The sequence below is a fragment of the Netta rufina genome (genome assembly GCF_964035555.1).
Source record: "Netta rufina genome assembly, chromosome: 3".
In the NCBI taxonomy this organism is placed as follows: Eukaryota; Metazoa; Chordata; class Aves; order Anseriformes; family Anatidae; genus Netta; species Netta rufina.
The window spans coordinates 2,014,972-2,041,694 of record NC_140125.1 but is presented as its reverse complement, the minus strand read 5'-3'; the positions used below and the strand labels follow the sequence as shown (position 1 = coordinate 2,041,694).

General features: G+C 53.8%; 1 protein-coding gene across 5 annotated transcripts in view; it reads left to right on the top strand.

Moving 5' to 3' along the window:
- The first annotated feature begins 375 nt into the window (after positions 1-375).
- Positions 376-26,723, top strand: part of LOC311208161 (adenylate cyclase type 10-like) — a 29,850-nt gene continuing 3,502 nt past the window's right edge. Inside the window, exons 1-26 of one of the 5 annotated variants that reach the window (XM_084284657.1) lie at positions 376-638; positions 2,801-2,914; positions 4,948-5,039; positions 10,135-10,239; positions 12,378-12,416; positions 12,783-12,926; positions 13,037-13,242; positions 13,705-13,798; positions 14,114-14,202; positions 16,202-16,393; positions 16,609-16,730; positions 17,261-17,337; positions 18,261-18,450; positions 19,400-19,452; positions 20,149-20,302; positions 20,533-20,725; positions 21,033-21,119; positions 21,576-21,859; positions 22,527-22,663; positions 23,318-23,449; positions 24,018-24,272; positions 24,417-24,755; positions 24,973-25,024; positions 25,272-25,494; positions 25,865-25,972; positions 26,110-26,291. In XM_084284657.1, coding sequence (XP_084140783.1) covers positions 10,221-10,239; positions 12,378-12,416; positions 12,783-12,926; positions 13,037-13,242; positions 13,705-13,798; positions 14,114-14,202; positions 16,202-16,393; positions 16,609-16,730; positions 17,261-17,337; positions 18,261-18,450; positions 19,400-19,452; positions 20,149-20,302; positions 20,533-20,725; positions 21,033-21,119; positions 21,576-21,859; positions 22,527-22,663; positions 23,318-23,449; positions 24,018-24,272; positions 24,417-24,755; positions 24,973-25,024; positions 25,272-25,494; positions 25,865-25,972; positions 26,110-26,291 — 3,371 coding nt within the window. In that variant the 5' untranslated portion in view covers positions 376-638; positions 2,801-2,914; positions 4,948-5,039; positions 10,135-10,220. The remainder of the gene's footprint in view (positions 639-2,800; positions 2,915-4,947; positions 5,040-10,134; positions 10,240-12,377; positions 12,417-12,782; positions 12,927-13,036; positions 13,243-13,704; positions 13,799-14,113; positions 14,203-16,201; positions 16,394-16,608; positions 16,731-17,260; positions 17,338-18,260; positions 18,451-19,399; positions 19,453-20,148; positions 20,303-20,532; positions 20,726-21,032; positions 21,120-21,575; positions 21,860-22,526; positions 22,664-23,317; positions 23,450-24,017; positions 24,273-24,416; positions 24,756-24,972; positions 25,025-25,271; positions 25,495-25,864; positions 25,973-26,109; positions 26,292-26,723) is intronic. The other 4 variants (XM_084284658.1, XM_084284660.1, XM_084284659.1 and 1 more) reach the window with 4 other exon arrangements.

Sequence of the window (26,723 nt, the reverse complement as noted above, 5' to 3'; positions counted from 1 at the left end):
AGCGGGCGATGCTGGAGTTGGCGCTCGCCGTCTGCCGAGCCGACAGCATCACGGAGCAGCGCTTCGCCAGGCTGGCGGCGCACGGCTTCGACCGCGAGGACGCCTGGGACATCGGCGCCGTCGCCGCCTTCTTCGCCATGGCCAACCGGCTGGCGCACTGCCTGGCGCTGCGCCCCAACGCCGAGTTCCACGCGCTGGGCCGCGGCCGCGCGGCCCCGACAACATGAGCGCGCCCGGCCCCCGCCCCGCCTCCCGGCCTCGTCACTGGGGGGCGCGCGTCACGCGGGGAGGGGGCGCGGCGCAGGCGCGGGGCGGGGCGGGGGGCGGCGGGCGCGGCGCGGCGCGGGATGAGCGCGGAGCCGGAGCCGCCCCGCAGCGCCGCGGCCCCCTCCGGGCCCGGCCCCCCCCCCCCCGCCACCGCCGCTGGGCGCCATGGAGCCGCCGGCGGCCGGCCCCGGCCCCGGGCTGTTCGGGTGGCTGCGCGGGCGCTGCCTGGGCCGCAGCGCCGCCGTGGACCCGGCGCGGGACAGCTTCCGCGCCATGACGGCGCTGTACGGCTCCATCCAGCCCGCAGACTCCGTGTACCTCAGCACCCGCACGCACGGCGCCGTCTTCAACCTCGAGTACTCGCCCGACGGGTAGGGGCCGCGCCGGCGCCTGCGGGGCGGGGGGGCAGAGCCGGGGCAGCTGCTGCAGGAAGGGGCAAAGGCCTCGGGGTCCGGCTGGGGGGAGCCGGCCCATCCCAGGAGCTCTGCGGGATCCCGCCTGGCGGGGGGCTTTCACGCTGCGTTTCCTTGGCATGGAGAGGGACTGAGATCACCTCACACGGTGACCTCGGTGGCGTCCTCGGTGTGCAGACTCACCTATGAGAAATCCGCCTCACCGGCGATAGCCAGTCCCTTCTTCTGTGCTCAGCCAGTTTTAATTGGAGCCGCGTTCCGGTTCCCTTGAGCACCTGACCTCGCGGCAGTTTTGCCATGATGGCGCTGTAGTGCCACAATTTGCCTCCTTATCGACCCCTCTGTTACTCTGAGAAGGTAAAGTTAAGCTCCCACAATTATCAAAACTAGTCCTGAGAGACTGTCTTGATGGAAGCCAACGTCTTCTGTAGATCCTCAGCAGGTTGTGCGCAGACTTCCCACAATGCGAGGTTCTACCATCACCTCTCTGCAGGGTAAAGCAGTTAGCTGAGAAAGTTCTGGCTTAGCCACGGCGATGTGATATGAAAAATACCCACACAGAGGTTTCCTATAGCAGTGTCAGCAGTTTCACCTGCGGTAGTTGTACAACTGCACTACGATTTAAGGTTATTTGTGCAGGACTCTGGCACAAGGTGCAATTCTGCATTCTTCTTGCCCCCTGTATCTGGTGCTTGAGAGGCTGCCCTGTAGCTAAAGCAGAGATCTTTCTTGTCCAAAGCCAAATCCAGCCAAAAGGGTGTGGTTACGCAGGGACATCTTCCCTGTCCCAGTGTGCCACAAGTGGTGTTGGGCATAAACTGGCGCTGGACCTCAGTTACCTTAATATCAGGTGAAGCAGCCTAAGCCTTGTTTACGCTTGCCTAATTGTCAGACGGTTCGTTGCAGACCTGCTCTGACCTGTGCTGACCAGAACACCTCTGTGCCTTGGTGACTTCTGATTCCTTTTTAGCCTCCCTCAGCAGAGCCAACTGTGGTGAGCTGTGCTGTGCTCCCGTTGCTTGCACGTGCTGTTGGATTCTGGCTCCTCAAAATACTACTCCAGGAGGTGGGCAAGGATCTGACCCTGTGGACTGGCCGTGCAGTTTCAGCTAGATCTGGCCTCCCCATGGGGTGCTGCTGTTCAGGCTCTTGCTTTGCTGGCCATGGACTGCTGGGGTACTCTGCCCCCTTCCTGTAACTGGTCGGAGTTGTTGCTGAGCTGGGGGAACATCACAGCTTTTGTGGAGGTCGCCTTCACTAATTTAGCTCATTAATTTTCAAGACAAACTTCACTGTTGCTGTGGTGTTACCGTATTTAAAATCAGACTTTCCATGTATACGACAGAAATAAATATCGATAACTTAGAACAGGCTAATGGAAAACTAGACAACCTGCCAAAATTGAAATCAGGTGATGTTTTCAGTGCCTATATGGGGCCTCTGAACTTACTGCAAACTTTTCTGATCTCATTCATAAATAATGCGTAATGTGGAAAAGGTCTTTGATTTTCATCTCCATGACAAGCTGTGGGTGGATAAATGGAGGTCTTATATGCAGAAGAAAAGGATTTCTTTTTGTTTGTTTTAGACTGAGTAAAGTAAGTCCCTCATATTGCAGTTCATAACAGTTGTCCTGTTCCCAGAAAATGAATTAGTTGATACAACAAGATAGTAAGTCTTGCTCCAGACTTTTGAATGTCCTTATTTTAGTAACGGCAGCCTGATTCAATGGCTGTTTTTTTAAGATTAATTTGACAACATGGATAACAGCCTCTCTGCTCTCCCAGCCGAGTCTCTGCTAACACCAAAGTTAGACTGGTGCCAGTGCCTTGCTTTTGATGTCCTTGACTATCACTTCTGTTGATGGTAACAATACTACCGCATTCAGAAAACACCTTTCGTCAGAGAACTCACTTTTCTTTTGGTTAGTAATGTGATGTCTGAGAGCAGTCACTTACAACACTGTTGTAGGTTCTGTGCAATGTGAAGAGAAAGCCAAGCTAAATAATTACAAAGCTGTGTTTCTATGAATGAAGGGATTGAAGATTAGTTGAGCGTGCACAAGTGTTGTGTTCTTTTACCAAAGGCAAATGTTTCTGTTTTGCTCTGCTTCTCTTCAGGTCTGTGTTGACTGTTGCTTGTGAACAGACTGAAGTGCTGCTTTTTGACCCAATATCTTCAAAGCACATCAAAACTCTCTCTGAAGCTCATGAAGATTGTGTAAATAATATCAGGTTGGTCAGAATGAAGATTTATTTTTTTTCTTAACGTGGGTGCTTTTCTGATAAGAGTGTAGTAAGTTTGTGTTCTGCTTTATTTTGGGGAAAGTGTATTTTGTGTAGCCATTAGGCTGCAGTTTGCCTTGTGCCATTTGCCTTTTCTTTTGCGTTTGAGGCTGGGAAGGGGCAGAGGAGGAATCTGAAAGCACTGATGGTGGTATTTAATGCTGCCAAGCGTTCTTGTTGATGGAGGAGCTGCAATTCTTGGCATTAGTGTTTGTTTTAACTGACATTAATGATTTGATTTTATTTTATAATCATAAAATGGTCTAGGTTGGAGAAGGCCTGTAAGATCATCAAGCCCAACCATCTGCCTGGCCTACTGAGTCCCATCACTAAACCATGTCCCTTAGTGCCACATCCACACATCTCCTAAATAACCTTGAGGGACGGGGGCTCTACTTCCCTGGGCAGTCCATTCCAATGTTACAAATATTATTACTGAGGCAACCTGTGCCAGGTGCTTTCAGAGGTATGTAAGAAAAGGGAACTATTTACCGATCCTCTTTCATTAGTCTCCCACTTGCTACAGATTTGGGTATAATCACCTGAGACAGACATCTTTTGCACCTGGATTTGGTCAGTTTTTGAGCTCATTTAAGCTTCAGTAACTGCACCTCATGTGGCAGAGTTCCACAGCAAAATTGTTTTTCCAGGTATATTTAAGAAGGTTTTTAAAACTTGTGAGCTTAATGTGATGTTCTCTATTTTTTATTTTATTTTATTTTATTTTATTTAAACGAGAGACAACAAACCATTAACTTCTGTTTACTTTCTCCCTGGCACTCAGTTTTATACACCTGAATCATGTGTACCTTCAATTAGGACTTCCTCAAGTGCAAGAATCCTAGTTTACATTTTCGTTACTTAAATGAAGGCTGTTCTGTGCTGTTTGTATCTCCCCGTGTTTTTTCCATTTCTTCTGGAACCTGTTTGGTGGACTAGAGCAGGGTTGCCTGCAGCATTCAAGATCAAGGCAAAAGGTGCATTTATGCAGTGAGGAGAAGTGGTGTGTTCCAATCTCTTCCTGCAAATCTGATTTATTCTAATTTTTTTCCTTGATTGTTACTTAGCAGTGACTATATATGATGCTGTCGTGGTTTAACACCAACAGGTAGCCAAGCACCACACAGCCGTTCTCTCACTCCCCCTCCACAACAGGGGGGAGAAAATACGATGTCAAGCTCATGGGTTGAGGCAAGGAAGGGGAGGTTGCTCTTCAATTACCATCATGGACAAAATAATCATCGGAAAGATTAATTTATTGCCAATTACTACCAGACAAGCAGTGAGAACTAAAAGCATCCTAAAACCACCTTCCTGTCATGCACCTGCTTCTACCTCCTCCCCGCAAGCAGCACAGGGGGAAAAAGGAATGGAGGCTGTGGTCAGTCCAGGATGTTTTGTTTCTGCCACTCCTTCTTCACTGACATGGGTGGCTGCAGGATTCATTCTCTCTTGGTTGCTCACTCCTCTTTCCCAACTGCGGCAATGCAGTGTTTTTCTTGCCCTAAGAAGGGGGCAAAAAACACACTGTCCCAGAAACCCAACCAAAGTCGTTCATGGCCTAGCTCTGGCCAGTGGTGGGTCCCTTGTGAAGCCAGCTGGAGCTGGCTCTGAGCTGACATGGGGCAGCTGCTGGGCTATGCTCACAGAGGGCGCCCCTGCAGCTCCCCTCAACAAAACCTTGCAGCATAAAGCCAGTGCAGCCTCAGAAATATTACGGCATGTTGTGAGTTAGAGCTCATAATTGTAAAAATCAAGGCGTGATCAACTTACCAGGAGAGCTATGTTTATGTACGTCAGACATTTACTTTTCACTTTATCACTTGTGCTCTCAGTATTGTAGGATTGTTCTCTGGCAGTCTGGCAGCGGTCTGCCTCTTTCTGAATAGCTAGGCACTGACACCATGCTGTTTGCCTGTTTTTTTTTTTTTTTTTTTTCTTCTCTGCTCTCTTTCTTGTGCTTTGCCCCTTCCCTTTCCCAGGTGATTGGGCTTGGGTGCTGGGCGCGGCCAAACGGTATATGAGCCCCAGGTATGCCATCAGAGAGCTCCATCTGCCTGGGCTGCTCTTTGGGGTAAGTGCTTTGTTTTTCCTTCAGTCAGTTGCAGGGCTCTTTAGGTGGGTCAGAGTCTACGGACTGATACGTTTCCAAGTAGAGAGCGGTACGCACATCTTTTTAAGGTAGCAACTAGTAGGATCTGGTAGAGTAAAGCAACTGATATAGTACTAGGTGCCTTTATTGCATGCAGTTCTTTCTCAGGTGAGTCATTGTTATGGCATGTTCATGGATAGGACAATAATGTTAGTTTGTGTGTTTGCTTAGTGGTTCTGGGTCCCTCAGGATTTTTGCAGGATTACGGGGCTTACTGTAAGTCTTTGCCTGTATGTCAAATATTATCAAAGTTACAACCTTGGTGGCAAAGTGAGGGAGCAGGGTTTAGGAGAAAGGTATTGTCAAAGCTCCCTGTGTAAGCATGTATCTGAAACCAGCAGCAGTAGGCATGTAAGGTGTAATCTTGTTCAGGGTTAGGGACAGTTTGTTATATTTCTGCAGCTTTTGCCTGTGGTTTTGCTGGCTGTTGAGTCTTTAGACCTTGCAGCCTTCTAGATTTTAAGAGCTTGGAATTCACTTAGAAGAGGAATGCTTAGGAGGGGTTGCTGGCTAATTTGTTTTTGGGAAATCATGGGGTACGGTTCCTTTTTTTGGGGTTACATTTTAATCTCTAGATATATCAAGCCATTTGTGTCACTGTCCAGAGGATTCACAAAGAGCTTCAGCACGCATTGCAAGGGGCTCGACTGCATAAGCGCAGTAGTACGAAGAGACTGAGCAGGGTCACCTTTTTCATCTGTAAAGGATAAGTCTGTAATTACCCCTGCTGGGACTGCTGTGCATTCATGGCTTTTTGGCATTTGTGGACTCGAGGGTGTGTTTTTTTTTTCTGGCTCTGGTCTCTGTGTTTGAGTCCTCTGCAAGAAGCTGTACTGTTTGCGTGTCCATCGTGGGCACGACCTTCTCTCTTTGTTTCTTGTAGCCCAGGGCATGGGCACGGAAACTTGAACGAAGCACAAGGGTGAGTGGACAGCAGTGTGGGCCCTGAGTTGGTCAGTGGACTGTGTTAGTCTGCTTTGCCTGTTGGGCAAACTACCTTGCGACAGCAGAGTACATCTCCTGCCACGTTTCTGAGGCGCGCCAGACGTCAGCAGTTCTAGTTCCTGAAATGCTGGAGATGCATCTCTTTGGGGTGTTAGGTGGGCGAAGCGGTGATACTGGGCTGGGGAACACGGGTCTGGGGCGTCTTGGCTCTTGCAGTAGGGGATGAACGAAGAGGAGTGGGTATAGACCGTTTTATGGATTGTCACGTTTGTCTGTTCTTTCTCCTTGATCTAAGCCCCGCGGGCTTGGCTTGGCACAGTGAATGGAAGCGCTGGGTGTGGGTTGGGAAGGTGAGTGGAGAAAAGTTGGAAAACGGGCATTGTTTTTGGTTTGGTAGTCTATTGGTCCACCTCTGGGTGACTCCTCTTTTCCAGGGATGAAGAAGGTACTGGGAACATCCTAGCTGGTCTCTGTGGTCCACATTGAGGATGGATTCTGAGCCCTGAGAATTAAGTTCAGGGGCAAATCTTGTGTGTTGGCAGGGGGAGGCAGGGAGTTGTCTAGGGGGTGTCTATCTGATTTCAGTAGCAGAGCAGGTCAGTTGACTACTGTTTTGTTTCTGAGGAGGGTGCTTCCCTGGAAGAAGTTTGGCTGGCGTGCTGGTGCCTGATGGCACTTTATTTCTGCAGGTGAAGAGGAGCCTTAGGCTTGAAGCAGTGTCCTGGCTAGCCTTTGTGTTCCTTGATGAGGATGGAACCTGCCTCCCAGCATTCCCAAGCTAAGCTGGGGGGGGCAAGTGCTATGTTTGAGTCGGGGTTGTGAATGGACCCATAGGGCAAGGGTCTGTGCTTGTAAGTCATTGCAGCGGATGGGGCCTTTCAGGATTGATCAGGTCAGGCAGAGATGATGTGTGGGGAGTTCTGTCACGTACAGCGTGAACACGTGCCAGGCAGGGCAGTCCCAGCTTGTTGTCTGTGCTGTGCTGTTGCTCTTGGTGCTCGGCAGGCCCTGGGGAAGCCATCCTGAGGGTATTGAACACTTGACCTCATCGGAATAATGCTGATGTTCAACCGGGAGCTGAGCACCTCTTGTCTTGCAGTCGGAGCTTAAAGGGATCACTTCTTCCGTGCGTGTAACTTTTATTTTGTATCGAATGTTTCCTGATATGATCATTATGTGTTACGCGCTCCTCAGGTTTTGATATCCTCATCGCCTTCTTCCACTGGACAGATTAGATGGGCAACTTGGTAGCCACACTAAAGGCCCTAAATGCTTGTTTCGTCATCAATTCTGTGATTCTGTGATCATAGGGCTGATCCAAGCACTTCTTGTCTTGCAGTCACAGCTTAAAGAGCAGATGCGTTTTGGGTCTTGTGCATATTTGGTTTCAGATTGTGTCTGTTTCCATTGTCGCTGTTGTGGAAGTCATCTGGGCTTCACCAGGAGCTCAGGCTTGGGAATTCATTTCTGAAGCGTTATTCTTAAGGGGTTTGCACTGCCCATCCTTCCGGTCTCTTGTCTTAAAGGCAAGCATTCTATGCGTCCATCATCCCAGTTCTGGCGGTCACTTTCAGTCGCAGGTCATGGCATTTGAGTCTGTCCCTGGGGTGGCCACAGATCATCTGTTCTGACTCGCTGTCACTGTAGGGCTTCCCTCTGGGAGTTGTCATTCTGCCTGGTGTCATTCTGTTACGCTCCTAGATTTTTCTTTCTATGTAAAGAAAGGTTTGAGCTAATTCCAGCTGAAAAGAGTTTTTTGTTTGTTTGTTTTTATCTGAATAGAGTAAAACGATCTATTGATGCTTCCTTAGCTGGGCGTAGTGCCCAAGAAGGGGGAGAGAATGAATGGCCTCCTGAAAGAATCATACAGCATTATGGACCAGCTACCTGGAACCGGAATGAGGTAGTATGGGGGCCCGAGAACCTATTTGTAATTTGAATTGAATAATTATGTTGCAAGCTGTCCTTGGAATTGTAACTATATATAGTTACAATATATATAATCATAAACCATAAAATAGCTGAACTGGGAGCTGCAGGGTTGATGTGGGAATGTTGAGGTGAAACTCTGTGGTTTGTAGCACGCAGGAGGTCAAACGAATGTATTGAATGATCTTTGCTGGTCTAAAAGCACACCAATCCCAGCCATGTAAATCCCAGCTGAAGGTATAATAACATGGTAGAGTAGCATGGCTCTGCTCTGAGATGAGACATAATTTGTGGAAGCAGAGCAGAAAAGATGCTTGTGAGTAGATGAATTACTGATCGTTTTGACTCTAGGAATGGATGACTTCAAGGAGGGAGCTCCTTCAGATATCAAGACATTGCTCTCCGAAGTAAGACAAAGGTTTTGTCTGAGAAAAAGGGAACAAAAAGTTAACCATTCATGTGTTTGGGTTTCTGTGTGGTTTGTTGTTGTGTTTTTTTTTTTTTTTTATGCACATTTAAAATGAAGTGACTGTTTTTGTGCTGGTTACATGCGGTGTCTTTTATATCCATCTAAATTACATTTACTCTGGGAAAATGTTAGGCAATAATGGAATAATGAAAGTTAAACTTGATTTTGTTGTTACACCAGACTGAAGCATGATTTGAATCAAGTAATTGGAATTACAGTAGGCTAAATTTGCTGAAAAACGAGTTTGGAAAGTTGAAATGCATTTATTTCCTATTAAACCTTAATTAAAACATTTGGTTGTTTTCAGTTAAAAACTACTGGATTCATAAATGCAATACCCAAATTAGAACATTTATGAAGTTCAATATTTAAACCATACCATTTTCAAAATACAGAATTGTTAATTTTATTGAACAAGTTTTCCAGTTTTCAAGCAGTGACCTTGCAAACAGTTCAGGTAATCGGTGACCCTTAAAAGCACAAGCCAGTGTTTTCAAAACAAAACAAATCTCCTACTTAAATATCTCTTTTCTAGTGATCTTCTAAGAGGTTAATTACTAACCACCGTTTGCTGCTTATGTTACCATCCTCATCCTCCATCCTTCACTCCTTATCTCTTCTTCTCTTAAACTTCACGTTGCCACTGTTGTTTTCAACCTTTCCTCTTGGATGGATGGAACAACATGAAACAACTTTTCTAGCCAGAATAGAATAATTTCTGAATTTTATTTATGTGTTAGCATTCTTCATTCTGGTTGTGTCAGTGGTCCGCTGACTTATCTGACCAGCAGCCTGCATTCCCTGCCACCAGCCCCTAACCACCCCCCCAGAACAGAAGAACTGAGCAACCATTCTGGAAGGTTCTGGTGGTGAATGTTGTCATGAATATATGAATGTTCTTTACCCTCTTCCAGTCTTAATCCTATTTGTACTTTTTTTCTTTTTTTTTTAATAACCTCATTGGAAGAAGTAGCTCTATACATTTGTACGGGGTCACAGCGGCTGCTGCTCAGCCGGCATTGATCTATGGAGGATGGCACTGTTAGCCCACCGTGTTGCTGGAGGGCAGCCACTAAGCGATGACCTATGAACCAGGTCATCACCTACCAACCAGGTGATTGTGATGACCCATGGTGGCAGAGACCAAACAGTCCTTCAAGAAGGCCCCAGGCTCACTGCACCGTCCGGTGCTGAGGGGTCTTCATCTCCTCCCTCCCAGCTGGGCATGGTTGTCTTCTGCTGAGGTACCCCGGTACCACAGGGCACTGACCATAGCATCTGCCTGGGAGGGGAAGTACCCGTACTCTGAGATGGAGAACAGGAGCGTGCTCCTCCCCGATCTTCTTTCTGAGGACTTCACCTGGGACAGCCAGATCCCCAGGCTTATCGTGGGAGTGCTGTTCTTAGCGGATTTTTCAGGTGGGTTGGGCACGGTAGAGCCCCCCCGGAAACGAGCCATTGGGACACACCAGGCCCTCGGGGGCCCTGGCCCGTAGATGGCACAGCTATCTTGTCGCTCTTGAGGACTCCTGCTGTGATGGCTAAAGAGAGCACGGATTGGCTTCTCTTGCGATGCAGCGACTGACAGGCGCTTAGGCTTGGCAGCATGGGACTGGCTGCCAGGCCCTGTGGCCCACGTAGACATGTCCTGATTTCTGCCTGTTCTTCCTGCAGGTTTCACTTCTTTGTCAGAGAAGTGTGTCCAGCAGAGCGGCACAGACAGAGGTGCTGACGAGCTGGCACAAACACTCAATGACTACATGAGCGACGTTTTGGAGGGTAAGAGCCATGCTGCCAGGCTGTTGTATATGGGGCCCTGAGGTTGCTTGCGGAGGGCAGAGGCAGCCTTGCTGCACCAGCTGCTCCTGCCTCCTTGGAAGGGCTGTGGAGCTCACTGTGGCCTGGGGGGACAGTGGGAGCCGTGGGGCTCCCGTGGCAAGGGAGGAGCGCAGCAGGTCTCTTCTGCTGCCCACTGTGATGAGGGAGGCCCCAGCGGACTGCAGGCTGGCAGACGTGCCTCCAGGCAACAGGAAGGGCTGGAAGGACTTTGCAGGGAATTACAGGCCCGTCAGCCTGATGTCAGTATCAGGGCAGGTTACGGAGCAGGTGATCCTGAGTGCTGTGACATGGCACATGCCTCCAATGGAGGGATCAGAAGCAGCTGGCGTGGGATTTTGAAGGCTAGGTGCCTCCTGACTACCCTGATCTCCTACGACAAGGTGACCCACTTGGTAGAGGAGGGAGAGGCTCTGGTCATTGTCTGCCTGGCTTTTTATAAAGCGTTTGACACTGCTGCCCACAGTATTCTCCCAGAGAGACTGGCTGCTCAGGGCTTGGGCAGACATACTGTTTGCTGGGTAAAGAAGTGGCTGGACGGCTGGGCTCAAGGAGTCCTAGCAAGCGGAGTTCAATCCAGTTGGTGTCTGGACACCAGTGGCCTTCTCCAGGGCACTCTACCAGGGCCTTTTTTGTTTAACATTTTCATCAGTGACCAGGAGGGAGGAGGGGATTGAATGCACCCTCCATCAGTAAGTTTGCAGACAATTCCAAGTTAGGCGGGACGGTTGACTGGCTTGAGGGTGGGAAGGCTTTGCTGAGGTAGGCTGGGCCAAGTCCAGTCACATGCCACTGAACCAGGCTAAGTGGTGGGTCCTGCGCTTGGCACACAGCAACCTAATGCAGCCACATAGGCCTGGGGGAAGGGTGGCTGGAAATGTGCCCAGTAGAAAAGGATGTGGGGTTGCTGCTTGGCGGCCAGCTGAACATGTGCAAGCAGCGTGCCCAGGTCTCTAGAAAGGCCAATGGCATTCTGGCCTGCATGAGAACTAGTGTGGCCAGCAGGGCTAGGGAAGTGATAGCTCTTGGACACGGCAGTGGTGAGCCCACACCTCGAATATTGCATTCAGTTCGGGGCCCCTGACCACAAGAAGGATGTCTGAGTTGCTTGCGTGTGTACAGAGAAGATCATCAAAGCTGCTGAAGGGTCTAGAAAATAAGAGTTACGAGGAGCAGCTGAGGGCATTGTGGTTGTTTAGTCTGGAGAAGAGGAGGCTGAGGGGAGACCTCATTGCGCTTCCCACCTCCCTGCAAGGAGGCTGCAGCGCAGAGGCAGTCGGTCTCTTTTCTCAGGTGACAAGAGAGAGGCCATGAGGAAAGGCTCTCGATTTGGGGCAGGCTGTGCTTGGGTTGGGTACTGGGAAGAATTTCTTCAAGGAGGTTGTGGTTGAGCACTGGAGCAGCCTGCCCAGTTAAGCGATGGAGTCCCAGTCCCTGCAGCTATTTAAGAGATGTGTGGACATGGCACTAAGGTAGATGGTTTAGTGATGGGGACTCAGTAGGCTAGGTGGATGGTCGGACTTGATGATCTTGAAGGCCTTTTCCAGCCTAGATCATTCTCTGATCGTATGAGCAAGGGGACACCTGCTTTCTCAGCATCTGTCTCTGTGCTTGCAGAGAGACCGTTGCAGTTCCACGATGGAACACCGCTTTGGTGCCATTAGGACCGCAGGCAGGCTGGGGGCATCCAGTGAGTGCCAGCGTGCCAGTGACCTAGGGAGGCTCGCACTGACATCTGTGTGTGGCCCTCCTGAGCCCCTTATCCTGGGGGACGTCTCTGACCGTGAGCATGTGGTGGCCACCACTTTGGCAGCATTTGCAAGTGTCCCCGCTCAGAGATCTTCACCAGGCGTCTGGACGTGGCCCCGGGCAGGTGGCTCTGAGTGGCTCGGCTTGAGTGGAGATGGGGTGCGGGACTGGAGCAGATACTCTCCAGAGGTGCCTTCCAGCTTGCACCGTACTGTGCTTGTGTGGCCTCCCAACTCGCTGTACAGGGGCCAGGGCTGTGGCTACAGGTGGCTTGCCCCACGGATTCCAGAAGAAGGTGCCCCATAACTCTGCCTTCCCTTCTTTCTCCACAGTTGTGCTGGATTTCGGAGGAGACATCCTGAAGTTTGGAGGTATGTCCTTAGGAGGAGGCTGCTTCCATGTCCTGCTGCTGTGCAGTGTTTCCCGCGGGAGCCGCTTGCTCTGTGCTCTGGCCTGATGGAGCAGCTCTCTGGCCACGCAGCAATCCCTCCGGTGGTGTCCCTGGGCTGCTGCAGCTGCGGAGGAGTGCTGGGCAGAGGGTCCCCCCGCCACCCACCCTCTTGCCCTGCTGCCCTGGCTGGTGCTGTGGCTGGTCTGGCAGAGGGGAGGGGTCCCTGTGGCCAGGGTGCTGTCCTTCAGGAGGATGCCCTCCCACAAGCCCGTCCTCCTCTGCACGCCGGCTGGCCACTTGCTGCTGTCCCTCAGGAGAGCCTTCCCCTTCCCCTCACTTTCCCCAGGGGATGCTGTGCTGGTGCTGTGGAGAGCATCAGAAGCTCAGCTGCCTCAGACCATCAGCCTGGTGCTGCAGTGTTGCCAACAAATCCAGAAGAAGCATGGCAGTCGTGACACACACGTGGGTCAGAAGCTCCACCTGAAGATAGGTATGGGCGCTGCAGGGTCAGCTGTGCCACGTGCACAGCCCTGGCAATCTCCAGTGCTGCTGACTGCTTCTGCTCCCCGGTGTCAATGCTGCTTCTTGCTCTCTCCCCAGGGATCTCCGCAGGGCAAATGACCGTACTGGCTGCTGGAGACGGGTACCATCAGCAGTACTTCATCTGCAGCCAGGCCCTGGAGGAAGTTATGAACGCCCAAAACCTTGCAGTTAAAAGTGAAGTGATTGTCTCGCCCACCTGCTGGAAGCTGTGTGAGCAGGAAAAGATCCAGACCAGGCTTCTTGGTGGCAAACGGGTTCTGAAGGTAGGTGGACAGGTTGGCCTCTAGAGCCTCTCTGAAGACCTGCACCTGAGAGGGAAGGAGGCAGATGCCAGAAGGCTGAGGCGCTGGACGTGGAGAGAGTTGTAGCTGTAAGGGTTGGTAGAGAGCTGAAGCAGTTGCCCTTCCACCTCAGGGGTAGCTCTGGGTAGTGCTTGCTTGGTGTGACTGGCCAAGGGAAGCACAGGAAGGGTGTGGGCCCCACCAGCAATGTCCCCCGTGGGTCGCGCAGCTGTCCTGGAGAGCTGGGGCATGCTTGGGTGATGCCTGCGTGGCTCTGGTCCTTCTGAAGAGGCACTTCTGTCCCAGCTGAAAATCCAGAGAGGTGGGCTTGCTGCACCAAGAGGTTCTGCCCTTCTCTGGAAAGTGAGAGTGGAGGGGCGGGCTGTGTCTCCCGGGGCTCCTTGGGGAGGCCAGTGGCAGTACTTTTGTTCTGCGTGTCTGCAGGTTCAGAGGATGGAGCACATGTCTGGATCAGAACGCCAAGATGCTGCAGGCCAGCTTGAGCAACACGCGAAGATGCAGCGTTTGGAAAGGATAGGTGAGTCCCTGCTTCACCGTGTTCTGAGACTGGCTGGAAAAATGGGGCCTGCCTGCTTCAGAGTTCCAGGGAGGAGCTCCCCCTGCCCTCTTCCACCTTTCAGTCAGCATTCGTGCCTTTGTCCCTCCTGTGCTTCAGCTGAGGCTGTCGCTGCCATCCCCTCCTTCCAGGGGATGGCTCTGGCCAAGCAGCTGCAGAGGGGAGCAGGAGGAAACGCCAAAGAATCTTTGCTCTGCTTTGCCCAGTGCCAGCCCCGTCTTTCAACCCCCTTGTAGTCCCGTCCTGCCAGTGAAGGCCTGTGTTTGCTTCCCTTAGGGCACCTAAGGCCAGCTTTTCTCGTGTCCAATGGTCCTAAAGTGGCAGCAGAGATGCAGAAGTACATACCAGCAGCTCCTCTCAGGAAGGTAAGGCCACTGCTGCTGGAGGCTGCATTTTGGGAGGGCAGAAGAAGGTGTGCATTGCATGGGTGGAGCTCTCGTGAAAACAGACAAATGGTAGAAAAAGCACCCTGGGGCGGGAACCCAGGGGACCTGATGCCAGGCTTACTGGCGCTGCACGTGCCAGGCAACTGCCCATTTTGTGCTGCTCCTCAAAGAGGCACGGGTGGCAGGAGGTGGACTTCCCTCTGTCTTTTCCATGACTCTTGCTCTGGACGTGCTGTGGGCACGAGGCGAGGACAAGGGGGCGAGTCTGCTCAAGTCCCTGGGACGTGCCAGAGGGTCGCCCCTCGCATCCGTACTTGCCACAAGATGCAGTGTTGCTGGAACATTCCCCTCTGTTGTTTGTGCTATGACTCTGCTATGACCTGCCTGCCGCAGGCTGGCCTGCGATTGGCACCGAGCAGGGGACTTACCCTTCCTCCAGTAGTACCTGGTATTGCCAACATGCCTGCTCTCCCTCGGTACGTGGCACGGGCCCAGAGGAACCGCCGGGAGAACAGGCTGGCAAATCACAGAATCACAGAATCACAGAATTTTCTAGGTTGGAAGAGACCTCAAGGTCATCGAGTCCAACCTCCAACCTAACGCTAACAGCCCTCCACTAAACCATATCCCTAAGCTCTACATCTAAACGTCTTTTGAAGACTTCCAGGGATGGTGACTCCACCACTTCCCTGGGCAGCCTGTTCCAGTGCCTCACAACCCTTTCAGTAAAGAAGTTCTTCCTAACATCTAACCTAAAACTCCCCTGGCGCAACTTAAGCCCATTCCCCCTCGTCCTGTCACCAGGCACGTGGGAGAACAGGCCAACCCCCACCTCGCTACAGCCTCCCTTGAGGTACCTAAAAAGAGCGATAAGGTCACCCCTGAGCCTCCTCTTCTCCAGGCTGAACAAGCCCAGCTCCCTCAGCCGCTCCTCGTAGGACTTGTTCTCCAGGCCCCTCACCAGCTTCGTCGCCCTTCTCTGCACCCGCTCAAGCACCTCGATGTCCTTCTTGTAGCGAGGGGCCCAAAACTGAACACAGTACTCGAGGTGCGGCCTCACCAGAGCTGAGTACAGGGGGACGATCACCTCCCTAGCCCTGCTGGTCACGCTGTTCCTGATACAAGCCAGGATGCCGTTGGCCTTCTTGGCCACCTGAGCACACTGCTGGCTCATATTCAGCCGACTATCCACCATCACTCCCAGGTCCTTCTCTGCCTGGCAGCTTTCCAACCATTCCTCTCCCAGCCTGTAGCTCTGCTTGGGGTTATTGCACCCCAGGTGCAGGACCCGGCACTTGGCCTTGTTAAACTTCATGCAGTTGACCTCAGCCCATCGGTGCAGCCTATCCAGATCCTCCTGCAGAGCCTTCCTACCCTCAAGCAGATCGACACACGCACCTAACTTGGTGTCATCTGCGAACTTACTGAGGGTGCACTCGATGCCCTCGTCCAGATCATCGATGAAGATATTAAAGAGGACCGGCCCCAGCACCGAGCCCTGGGGGACGCCACTAGTGACTGGCCTCCAACTGGACTTGGCTCCATTCACCACGACTCTTTGGGCCCGGCTATTCAGCCAGTTTCTAACCCAACGAAGCGTGCGCCAGTCCAAGCCAAGAGCAGCCAGTTTCTTGAGGAGAATGCTGTGGGAGACGGTGTCAAAAGCCTTGCTGAAGTCAAGGTAGACCACATCCACAGCCTTTCCCTCATCCACCCAGCGCGTCACTCTGTCATAGAAGGAGATCAGGTTCGTCAGGCATGACCTGCCTTTCATAAAGCCATGCTGACTGGGCCTGATCGCCTGCTTCCCCTGCAAGTGCTGCGTGATGACTCTCAGGAGGATCTGCTCCATGAGCTTTCCTGGCACTGAGATCAAACTGACAGACCTGTAGTTTCCCGGGTCTGCCCTCCGGCCCTTCTTGTAGATGGGCGTCACGTTTGCTAGCCGCCAGAAAGCTGTCGTGCTCTTCACTTCCAGCTGGACGTGGATATGCCGCTGCACCTGTGGTCTGAGCTACGGCCAGTCACCAGCCTCTTTATCCAGCTGCAGTTTTCTGCAGAGGCCAGGTTACTGGATCTTCAGAGGGGCCTCCGTGATGCCAACAGGATGATTTCAACAATCATCAGTCCTCACGGGGGTGAAATCAACAAAAGCCTTCTGTTTGATAAGGTGAGCGTGGGGGAGCAATCCCACCCCCAGAGGGTGGCCTGTGTCTGTTTAGTGGAGAGGGACTGAGGAGCAGCTCTGCCTTGCTGGTGGGATCAGTCCTCTGTGGCTTTGTGTTGACCTGCAGCTCTACTGGTCTCCCTGGCGACTGCAATGGAATGGCATTAGCTGCTGGCCATAGGCACTGTAACCAGATGTGTTGCATCTGTCCTCTGCAGGGCTGTACATTCCTCTGTGTGTTCGGAATGTCTGGAGCAAAGCTGCGTGACGAGAGCACCCATGCCTTGGACAGCGCTCTTCAGATCTTCAGCACGTGCTCCAGATCATTGAGGAAACTTGAGTGAGTGTGTGGCGGTGTTGCAGGGCATGCGTGCTGCCTGGGACAGCGCAAGGGGGCTGACCAGCAAGAGACGTGGCCTCCTGGCTTGGCCTCCTTTGTCCCTGGCAGGATTGAGGCAGCACCCTGAGAGGCAGCAGGTGGCCCCTGGGCTTAGCTCACGGCAGCCAGGCGCAGTCCCTCCAAGCACAGCCTGCCAGGAACAGGGCTCTGGCCTAATCTCAAAGTCGCTGGCATTGTAGGTGCTCTGTGGGTAGCACCTGCTTTCCTCCACTAGTGAGAGGGGCTGTGGCCTGCTGCAGGTCACAGCCATCGGGCCTCAGGGGAAGGGTCCAAGCCGTCTTGCGTGCACCCTCCCCACGTCCCTTGTGTGTGGTGCCCCAAGCTCTCCAAGTCCCCGAGGCACACACCGGCTGTGGGACAGCAGGTGTCCCTGGTTGGTGCCAAGGGGAGACGTGGGAAGTGGCAGAGCGGGGCGAGCAGGACTGCGCCTGGGGCACCACTGAATTTGCACTTCTCTCCCTGTGTGCCAGGGCAATGTCTATTGGGGTCACCAGCGGGACGATGTTCTACGGCCTCTGTGGCCATCCGGAGAGGGCTGAACATACAGGTACCGCACCTTAGTCTGAAGAGTGGGAGGCTGGCGTGGGTGTGCTTAAGCACACCTGTCACACACACATCAGTCATGAAGAGATGGGAAGGCTGGGGCAAGCACATATGCTACAGCCTGCCGAGAGCGGCCCAGATGTCACAGGTCTCGACCTGAGGTGGGAGAATGGGCTCAGAGACTTGCGGTTCCCGCTGGGTCAGCTTGCCCTGCTGCGGGGTTGACCTGTGCCTGAGGGTGTAGTCCCAAAGCTGGGGAAAACAAGGAAACCTTGAAGAATATAGAGAGTCCTGTAGCTTGTGTAGTATTTCTATAGCTTGTATAGTCTTTTAGGTGAGAGAATAAGGGAACAGAGAGACAGGTAGCCTTGAGCTAGCAGCAGCAAGGGAGATAAGGGACAAAAGGTGAAAACAAGGAGGAGAACAACAGCTCCAGACTAATCTGTAGTAACCTTTTGCTCATTAAGGGTCATAAACGTATTAAAAATCGTACCCATCAAAATGCTAACGTATGCTAATGTGGGATTTGATGTGTCCCCACTTCCCCAGCCCCCACTCTTTCTCTGTAATGTGCAAACTCAGGAGACATAAGTTAGGTGAGCTGTAATAGCCAATCAGAAGTACCCAAAGAGATAGCTTTCACAAGTTTGCTGTGTACAAGTAACGGTGATTCAAGTCAGAGGTGTGCTGGCTTTGCGGAAGATCGCCAAGCACCTGACTCTGCAGAGTTATATAATAAAATATTTAATTATATAATATATATATATTTATATAATGAATTAATTAAAAGATCTTTGCTGTGTGTGCTCATTGGTGCAGTGCACTAGGCATGCACCTATGGACAACAAGGGGAAGTAGCCCTTGGCCTTAAAGGGTGGGGCAAGGCTGCTTTCCTAACCATGTCAATGTGTTCTCTCTCCACGGCAGTGATTGGCCATAAGGTGAATTTGGGTGCCCGCTTGATGGTGCACTACCCCAGGCTGGTGTCCTGTGATGAAGACACCTACAAGGCCTCTCGCCTGCCCAGTTACCTCTTCAAGGAGTTGCCGAAGACAAAGTTGAAAGGTGTTACAGATCCCGGCGCTATCTATCAATATGTGGGGATCACCGACAAGTGGTGAGTGTCTTCTGAGCCATCTGGATGGGGCCACAAGGGGAAGCCAAGGGTGCAACCTTGACCGGTAAAGAGGAGCTGTGCAGCAAGAGACCAGCCTGGCCTCCCACAGACATCCCTTCCCTGTGGCCAAGAAGATCCAAAGGCCTGGCATGGGTCTGCTTTGTGCCTTTCTGCCCTTGTGTCTCCTGCTGCTAAGAGAGCTGCGAGTGACGCCAGTGGGGTGCAGAAGGTTGTCCTGGCTTTGGAGACGCACGCTAGCCATGCAGGCTTTGTCCAAGCGGCTTTCCGCTGGGCTCCCTCCCTGCCCTGTGTTTGCTCCACTATGTGCAAGGCTAAGGCAGAGGTCGTTCTGATGCAAGGAGGAATTTTTTCCCAGCTCCTTCTGCGCAGGAAGCTTTGGGTCAGTCATGTCGCCTTGGGGAAAGGTGGGCCACTGGGCCACTCTTCCTCCTGTCTGCCTGCTCAGTTCTCAGCTGTCCCTCCGGGCCAGGGTTGGAGGACCTTTTGGATGTTAACGTTGCTGTCTCTTGAAAACTATCAAAAGACTTGAGCCAAAGGTGCCAGGTGCTTGGTGTCCTGAGCCACTAAGTGACACAGGTCCTCCTTTCCAAGAGGCTTCTTTTGCTTGTCCAGGGTGGCAGAGCAGTCTACTAGCCAACAGCACACCCTGGCTTCTTTGCCGCATCTGGGCTTTCTTTGGTTTTGGCCTCTGGCGAGGGACTCCCAACACCTTCTGCTGTCCCGCCATGGCTGCTGGCCTTCTTCGTGCTTGAAGCTGTCCTGGCATGTCCACTCGAACGTTGGCCGGGGAGCATGCTCCGGACAGCATGCTGCTGGAAAGAAAAGCAGTTACCTGTGGCGGGTCTCCTCCCCTAACACAGCAGGCTCTATATTCCCTGGCTTCTGAACAACTAAGTGAAACTCATGTTTTGTCTTCTCCCGCTTCTAGCATCTTTGACATGGGTCTTACCAAGAAGAGGTCGGACTATGGCCCCTTGCTGGGTAGGTAGAGAAGTCCTCGCTCTTCAGAACCCCAGCTGCTTCCCTTTGCCCAAAGCAGTGCACCTTGCTGGAGGTTAACCCCGGTAGGCAGCTGAGCCCCACACAGCCGCTCGCTCCCTTCCTCCCTCCTCTAGCCTGCTGGCTGGTGGGGCAGCATGAGAAACTGCAGAGGCCTTGACACTGTGCCAGCACTGCTCGGCAAGAGTTCAGTGTGTTCTCGGCGTTCCTTTGGTGGCAAGTCCACCACATCACAGCACACTCCAAGCTCCTGTGAAGACAAGGAGCTGTATCGCAGCCAAAACCACAACAGGCCCGAAGACGCCACCTTAGCTACAGGGTGCTGGCAAGAGCTCTGGGGCTCAGGGTGCAGTGAGATGTTTGGCATGCCTTTTGGGCGCAGCTGCCTGCAGTGCCTCAAAGTGTGCCCTCCAGTCTTGGGCTGGATCAGTGTGGGGAGCTGCGTCCAGCTGGCTGAATCTCATTGCCTGTGGGAGGAGAAGCGGAGGGGAAAGAGCTCCTAGGAGCTGCGCCGTGTGGCCAGCAGGCAGGCGGCTCTGAGATGAGGGGCTTGGAAGGAGGCCTGGGTGTAGGCAGGCTTGCTGACGTGGTGGAGGGAAGCCGCCGTGCCAGCAAAAGGGAATGCTGCCCTGCTTTTCAGCATGCTGCAACAGCTTGTTTCCTGGTTGGTCTTCACAGGTCGGGAGGTGGAGATTGACCTCTTTGAACGCAGCTTGAAGGCCTATGAGACTTTGGGACAGCCGCGCATCCTGGCGTACGCAGGCATTCTGGGCTCTGGAAAGAGCCACTTACTTACTGAGCTGGCCTTTCTGGGCCAGGCCACTGGGCACAGGTAAGTGGGTTTTTTGAGACCCTTCCCATGCCCGTCCCCTGACGTTCGTGGAAGACTGCGATGCCTCTGCCCTGTGCCTGGCCCTCCGCCCACACCCCCGGGACTGTGTACCCTGCGTTCCTTTGCAGTAAGAACCAGGCAGCGTGAGTCTCTAACTCTCCTGTCTTGGCAGGCGTGGGCTACTGGGGGCCTTTTCTGCAGCTCAACTGCCTTTTGCTTTTGCACCGCAGGGTTGTCACCATGGAACTGACCAAGGCCAACATGAGGCAGCCCTTCTCTGCCGTCTGTATGCTGGTGGCCAGGGCCCTGGGACTGCAGGCGGGTGAAACGTGCAAGGACCGGCAGCGCACCCTGCAGGCCAAGCTCCAAGGGGCGATAGAAGAGAGCAGTTACTGCCTCCTCAACAACATTTTCCTCGTCAAGGTGAGAGCGAGAGGGAGGCCTCCTGAGGTAGTCTGGTGGTTGTTTGGGTGTTCTGCTGTGCTGGGAGTTGCAGTGCTCATAGCACCCCGTTCTGATTCCTGGGTCCAGGGAGGCTCCTTGTCTGTGGTGACTTCATGTCCTGTGCATGTGCCAGGTGTCTTGGTCAGCGCCCTGGAAAGGCCAGTGAAGAGAGGCTTGCGCTGACCTCATGCAAAAGCAGAGGCGCTTTGCTCTGCCGTCTAGCTTGGTGGATAGGCATGCCTGGTCCCAGGATGATGTTTCTTTCTGACTCTGCTTTCCTGTCCAGTTTGCCATCTCAGACGAGGTTTGCAAGATGCATGACCTTCAAAGGAAAAGGGAGTTGCAGAAGACTTGTAGGAAAGTGCTACAGAAGGTGAGCGTTCCTCCTTCTACCTGGGTCAGAGAAAGAAAACAACCCTGCCCGCTGCAGGCTCCACATCAGAACAGCCTGAGTGGGCAGCAGGACGATGTGCCAGGGTCACCGCCCTTCAGGGCCCAGGAGCCCCTCCTCCCAGAAGCCCCTCTCATGCCCTCCCCATATGCCTCGTCGTAGCTCGCCTCCTGTTAAGTTGGAGGGTATGTGCCCTGGAGGAGGATTGACGCCTTCTGCATTCCTTTGCCCAAGCTCCCTTCTTCAGAAGGGCAAGTGATGTTCCAGGAGGCCTTAAAGTCTCGCAGAAATGAAAAGCCAGTAAGCTTCTGAAGAGGGAAGCGGCTGGGGAGAGACTTCTGAGTATTCTCCGTCTCCAGAGAGAGAGACTGCATCTCCTCCCCTAGAGGATGCTTGAGAATCCGCCAGACTCCACACAGATCCATCTGCTTTTTTCAGATCCTTGGAGGAGAATTTGGCATATTTGTCATCGACAACGCCCACTTCATTGACCCTGCCTCCTGGACTGTCATGTGGCCCGTGCTCCAAAGCGTCACGCTCTTTATGGTGATGAGCTTAGCTCCTGGCCACGAGAGAACGGAGAGCTTTTTCAAAGCTGCAGCAGACAGCACAACGTCCCAGAGAATCAGCTGTCTTCATCTGGAAGAGCTGAAACCTGCAGCTGTGGTGCAGAAAGTCTGCCAGGACCTTGGAGTGGTCAGCATCCCCAGGGATCTAGCAAGGTATGTTGCAGGCCACGGAGCTCTTCCGGAGGGGTTGGACCTATGCTGCCACGGAAGGAAGTCGCCCCGCAGGAAAGGAAGCACGGGGCCTTCTGGCAGCATCCTTGACTCCAGCAAGGACCTGGGTTTCTCCTTAAGACTCACCACAGCAGGTGTGAGCTAAAAATAGGTAGCTCCCAGGACGCAGCACGTGGGCAGTGACAGCCCTTTGCTGTTGCAGAGGAGGGAGGGCAAGGCAGGGAGGAAAAGGGAGAGAAGAGGAGAGAGGAGAGCAGAGGGAGATGGGTACCCAAGCCTCAGCGTGGCTGAGGTGTGAAAAAGGCTTTGACCAATGTAGCCAGGCTGCAGTAGGGATTCCCAGGAGCAGGGGTCCAGCCAGCTGCCAGAGCAGATCTGGGCTCCTGAGGACAGGGAAGATCAGGCTTGCTGTGTTGTGCTTTGGACATTGCCCACGACCATTTCCCCATGGACTCCAGCAAACAGTGTAGGGTCAGGGGTCCCAAACGCCCAAGCCAGTGGGAGGACCGCCCCCTTCTGAAGTGAGCCGTAGCTGTGACAAAGAGGCTGGTTACCCTGTGAGGCCTGAGTGACTCGCCACCTGCCCATCAGAACTGTGTTGCACCATACTTCCCTGGTGTTGGTCACTGCTGGGTCTGCTCCTGCCCAGGTTCCTGATCCAAAGAAGCTCTGGCATCCCATATTACTGTGAGGAACTGCTGCGCTGCCTGCGTCGCAACAACATGCTCTTGTTCAGCACTGGGAGGCAGGACAAAATAGTAGAGGACAACTGGGAGGGCTTGATCGGTAAGCACTCTTGTTGCGGACTGGCTAGATGCTGTTGCACGTCACCCCCCACCCACACACACACACACACACGACCGTGTCCTGTGGCTTTCCAGTGAGTCTGGGCAGAGTCCGATCTGGCAGCAGGACAGAACTTGATCTGGCTGAGGTGTGGGCTCCTGCACACCTTGCTGTCACCTTGGCAAGCCACCAGCTCCCTCGAGAAGAAAGCCCTTCTGCAGGAGAGGGTCAGACCTGGGAAAGTGTAATCCAAAACCAGAAATGCCCGCAAAGGCGCTGGGAACTGAGGAGCTTGGCAGTAACGCAAGAGCAGTAATTGCAAGAGCAATGCCAAGCAGAGTGCTGTTGCCCTGGGGACAGCCTGCATGGGCTTTGCCTTTTGGATTATCACTGGCAATTTCCCTGGCTGTGGGAGGGAGCGCTGTCAAAGGTAGCAACCGCTGCGTTCTGTTGCGGGATATTCGTTCAGTACAGCTGGGCAGCTGGTCCAAAGGCAGAAAAAGAGTTGCAAGGGCAATGCAGACAAAACCATTGCAGTGGAAACCGGTTTGCCCTGCTCACTGACCGCATTCGGTGCGGGCCATGAAGCGCACCCAACCGTGACAGGTTGGACTTGCCCCACCCTGTTCATGCTCTCTCTCTCTCTCTTCCCAGCTTCTGCAGTCGAGGCTTCACCCATTGTCTCAGCCACCTCAAGCTCCAGTGCTGGGAATAACAGTGGCAGGGTCTGCACCGTCAGAGCAGATGTCAGCCTGGAGACCACCGTGCTGCCGGCTGCCTTGAAAGGTGAGGGGCTGAGTTCGCGGCTGTGCTGGGGTCCTTTCCTGGGGTGCATGTGAGAGAGGGGCTGGGCATCAGCATGCTGCAGAAGCACCCTCTCAGCCTGGGGGGCCCTGCCAGGAAGGCGACTCTGGTCTGAGCAGACAGAGCTCTGTGCTTAAGGACACAGATGTCCCCCTCCGGGCTGTGGGCCGGCTGTGAGGCCCACAGCAGTTGTGGGGAGCTCCAAGTCCAGCTCTGAGGTGCTGAAAGCGCTCTCTGCTCTCTGTGTGCGCTGCTGGGCATCAGCCTAGTTCAGCTCCGGTAGGTCGCATCACGGGTCGCATGTACCCGCAGGATCGTGCCCTCCCCATCCGTGGTGGAGGAGCTCTTATCCCTGGGCCTTGTGGCCTGTGGTTGCAAGAGGAGTGGAGCCATCTTGAAGACATTCCCCTGGGCTCCAATTGCCCACCAGGTGCCATCCTGAGGAAGAGAGGCCAAAGTCTACCCTGTTTCCTGTGGTGGAACTGTCCAGCCTCTCCAAGCTCAGGCTCCGGGACACAAAAGAGAGAGACGATTTGCTTCTTCTTGACAGATATTGCACTGGCTGAGCTGGACCAGATCACGCTGCAGAAGCAGATGGTTTTGAAGTTTGCAGCCATCATAGGGCCAGTGTTTACCACCCAGCTGCTGGCTCACATCCTTCCCAGTTGCACCAGGCAGCAGATGAATTATTTGTTGGACATGCTGGTGAGCGACAACATCCTTAAGTGGCTGAAGGACACAGGGGTGCCCAGAGACATCCAAGATGCTCGAGAGGGGCCGGCCACCTCTCAGCAGGCAGGGAGCGGTAAGTGGTGGCAGTAACGTAGACCCAGGAGCGCTGTAGCTGAAGGAGGCCTTCCCCCACCAGCTTTGTGCAGAGGGAAATTCCCAGCGGCTGTTGGGAATGTCTCTACCACTCTGGCTGAGGCCACCATCCGTTGCCTTGCAGGGGCGGAGAGGCCGTCTACAAGCAAGGAGACCACGGAGCAGCAGGCTGGCGTTCTGGCCTTCTGTGCCCCGCTGCTGCAGGAGGCAGCCTACGAGCTGTGGCCCAAGAGACAGAGGGCCAGCACGCAGCGCAAGTGTGCTGCCTTCCTGGAGAAGCACGCGCACAAATGCCGGAGCTGCCACGGAGGGGACTTTGTGGCCTTCCACCGCTTCGCCGTCCCCAGTCCCCAGGATGGGGAAAACTGCCAGGGCTCTGCTGACGAGGATGACTGGCACAGCTGGGAGGCCTTGGTGCTCGCTGGAGAACACCTGAAGAAGGACAGGACTCACATCCCTGAAGGTAGGCTGTGTGCCGTGCAGCGGAGCCCCCTCCCTCTGGAAGTCCAGGCCCGTGCAGGCTGGGGCCCACCGGGTCCCCAACACCAGGGATAAGCCAGGGGACAAGGACGATCACCGCAGCTCTTGTGCCCTGGGTCTGCTCGACAGGACCCTTGCAAGCCTGCAGCTCTTAGCCCGGGCTACGTGGGGAGTCCCTTGACACGCTCTCTTCTTCCCAGGTAGTGCAAATGCCCTGCAGCCGCAGCAGGCTTTCTCGGAGGAGGAGTTCAGGTGAGGAGACAAGGTTCTGATGATTGTGGAAACGAGCGAGCTCCAGAGGAGACAGATGGAGCTCTGCCATTTGGCTGCTGGCTGGGACTCCAGCTTTGGGAGGAGGAGGCTGGCTGTGGGGTGGGAGCTGGGATGAGACAGCAGGAAATAGGGGTTTGTTGCTACCCGTAGGGAGAGCAGGGTCATCTCAGGTGATGCTCATCTGCTCTTTGCTCTCTTCTTTTCCTGGCAACCTGCCTCTGACCAGAGCGTCAGAGCGGTTTCCACCAGAGGGCAAATGGACAAGTGCGCAGCCCAGCAGGACCAAAGAGAAGGACGGTGGCGAGTGTTCCTGCAAATGCGAAGCCGTCATTGAATCAGTGCTTATGCCTTTGGCTCGCCACTATGTGGCAACAGGCAATGCTTCCCGAGCCTTCTACTACCTGCTGGAGTGTGCGGCTGCCTACCTGCACGTCTCCAACAGCTACATGGTGAGTGACCCTGCTTGCCAGCACGCATTGCACCTGGAGTCCACTGCAACAGGACACACCCGCTGAGGGGCCTCCCAAAAGAAACAGTGGGGGCAGAGCCGGACTGTTTCCTGCGCTTTGCCTCTCCCACAGCAAGAGACGCGGGGCACTGAAGCAGGCCCGTCAGCACAAGCTGCAGTACCTGGGAGGCAGTCTGAAGGCTCCCTTGGTGCCTGAGCTCTGAGCCCACGGGGCACTGTGCTAGGGCAGGGATCACATGGGGAGATGCGGGCCCTCCTAAGGCAGGTGCCACAGGAGGCAAGAGGGAAGGGTGGAGCTAGCTGGGGGCTCTGCACCGATGCTCACCTGCTGCCTGTGTGCTTGCTCAAAGGCCCTTATGAAGCTCAACGAAGCGGAGGTCCTGAGGAACTCCATGGGGAAGACAGCAACTGTGTTAGACTGCTTTGAGGAGGCGACCTTCTTCAGCCTCAAAGCGGAGGTAAAGCGGCAGGGTGACGCCCTTCTTGCAGGGGGTGTCCCTGCTATGGCCAGCCCCTTATACATTTCTGCAGCCTCTGCAGGAGGAGAGGCTTGGGAAAGCGGTCCATGTCTACATGGCTTCCTCTTCCTGTGCAGGTCTGCTGTAATCTAGGACGCGTGGGGCTGGCCAAGAAAACGACCAGGCAGGCGCTGAGCCTTCTGAAAAAGCGATTCCCTCAGACACGCGCTGGAGCCTTTGTCAAGTCTCTGTGGGAAAGGTTTCAGGGTGCTCTTTGTGCCACAAACAGAAGAACACCCTCTCTTCCGCTAGAGGCTCGGTAAGCAGCAGAAGGGAGAGCGTGGGAAAGGAAGAGTATTCTGGTGCCAGGCATTCAGGCCCAGGCCTGCCTGGACTTCAGGCCACGCCTAAGCTGTTGCATAGCTCATTAGCAGGACCGAGGCATTAAGGCACGACATGTGGGTCAAACAGGGGCCAGTGCAGCCTCACGCTGCCCCCCTGTGCAGTCCCTGGGCCTTTGCGTAGAAAGCAGCTTGTGCCGAGGGATGCACCTGCTGGCACGTTTCGGATGAGGCTGGGGTGGCTGGGAACAGAGAAGAGATGTGAACAGGGAGGACGGGCTTAACAGGGGAAGGAAGGAAGTGACCTCAAGGGATGGGATGGGGTTGGGTTAAGGTTGAGGGGGAAGGGCGTGATGAGGAGAAGGCTCAGAGTTGCGATAGTCCTTCTCCTGCTGGTGCCTGGCATCACT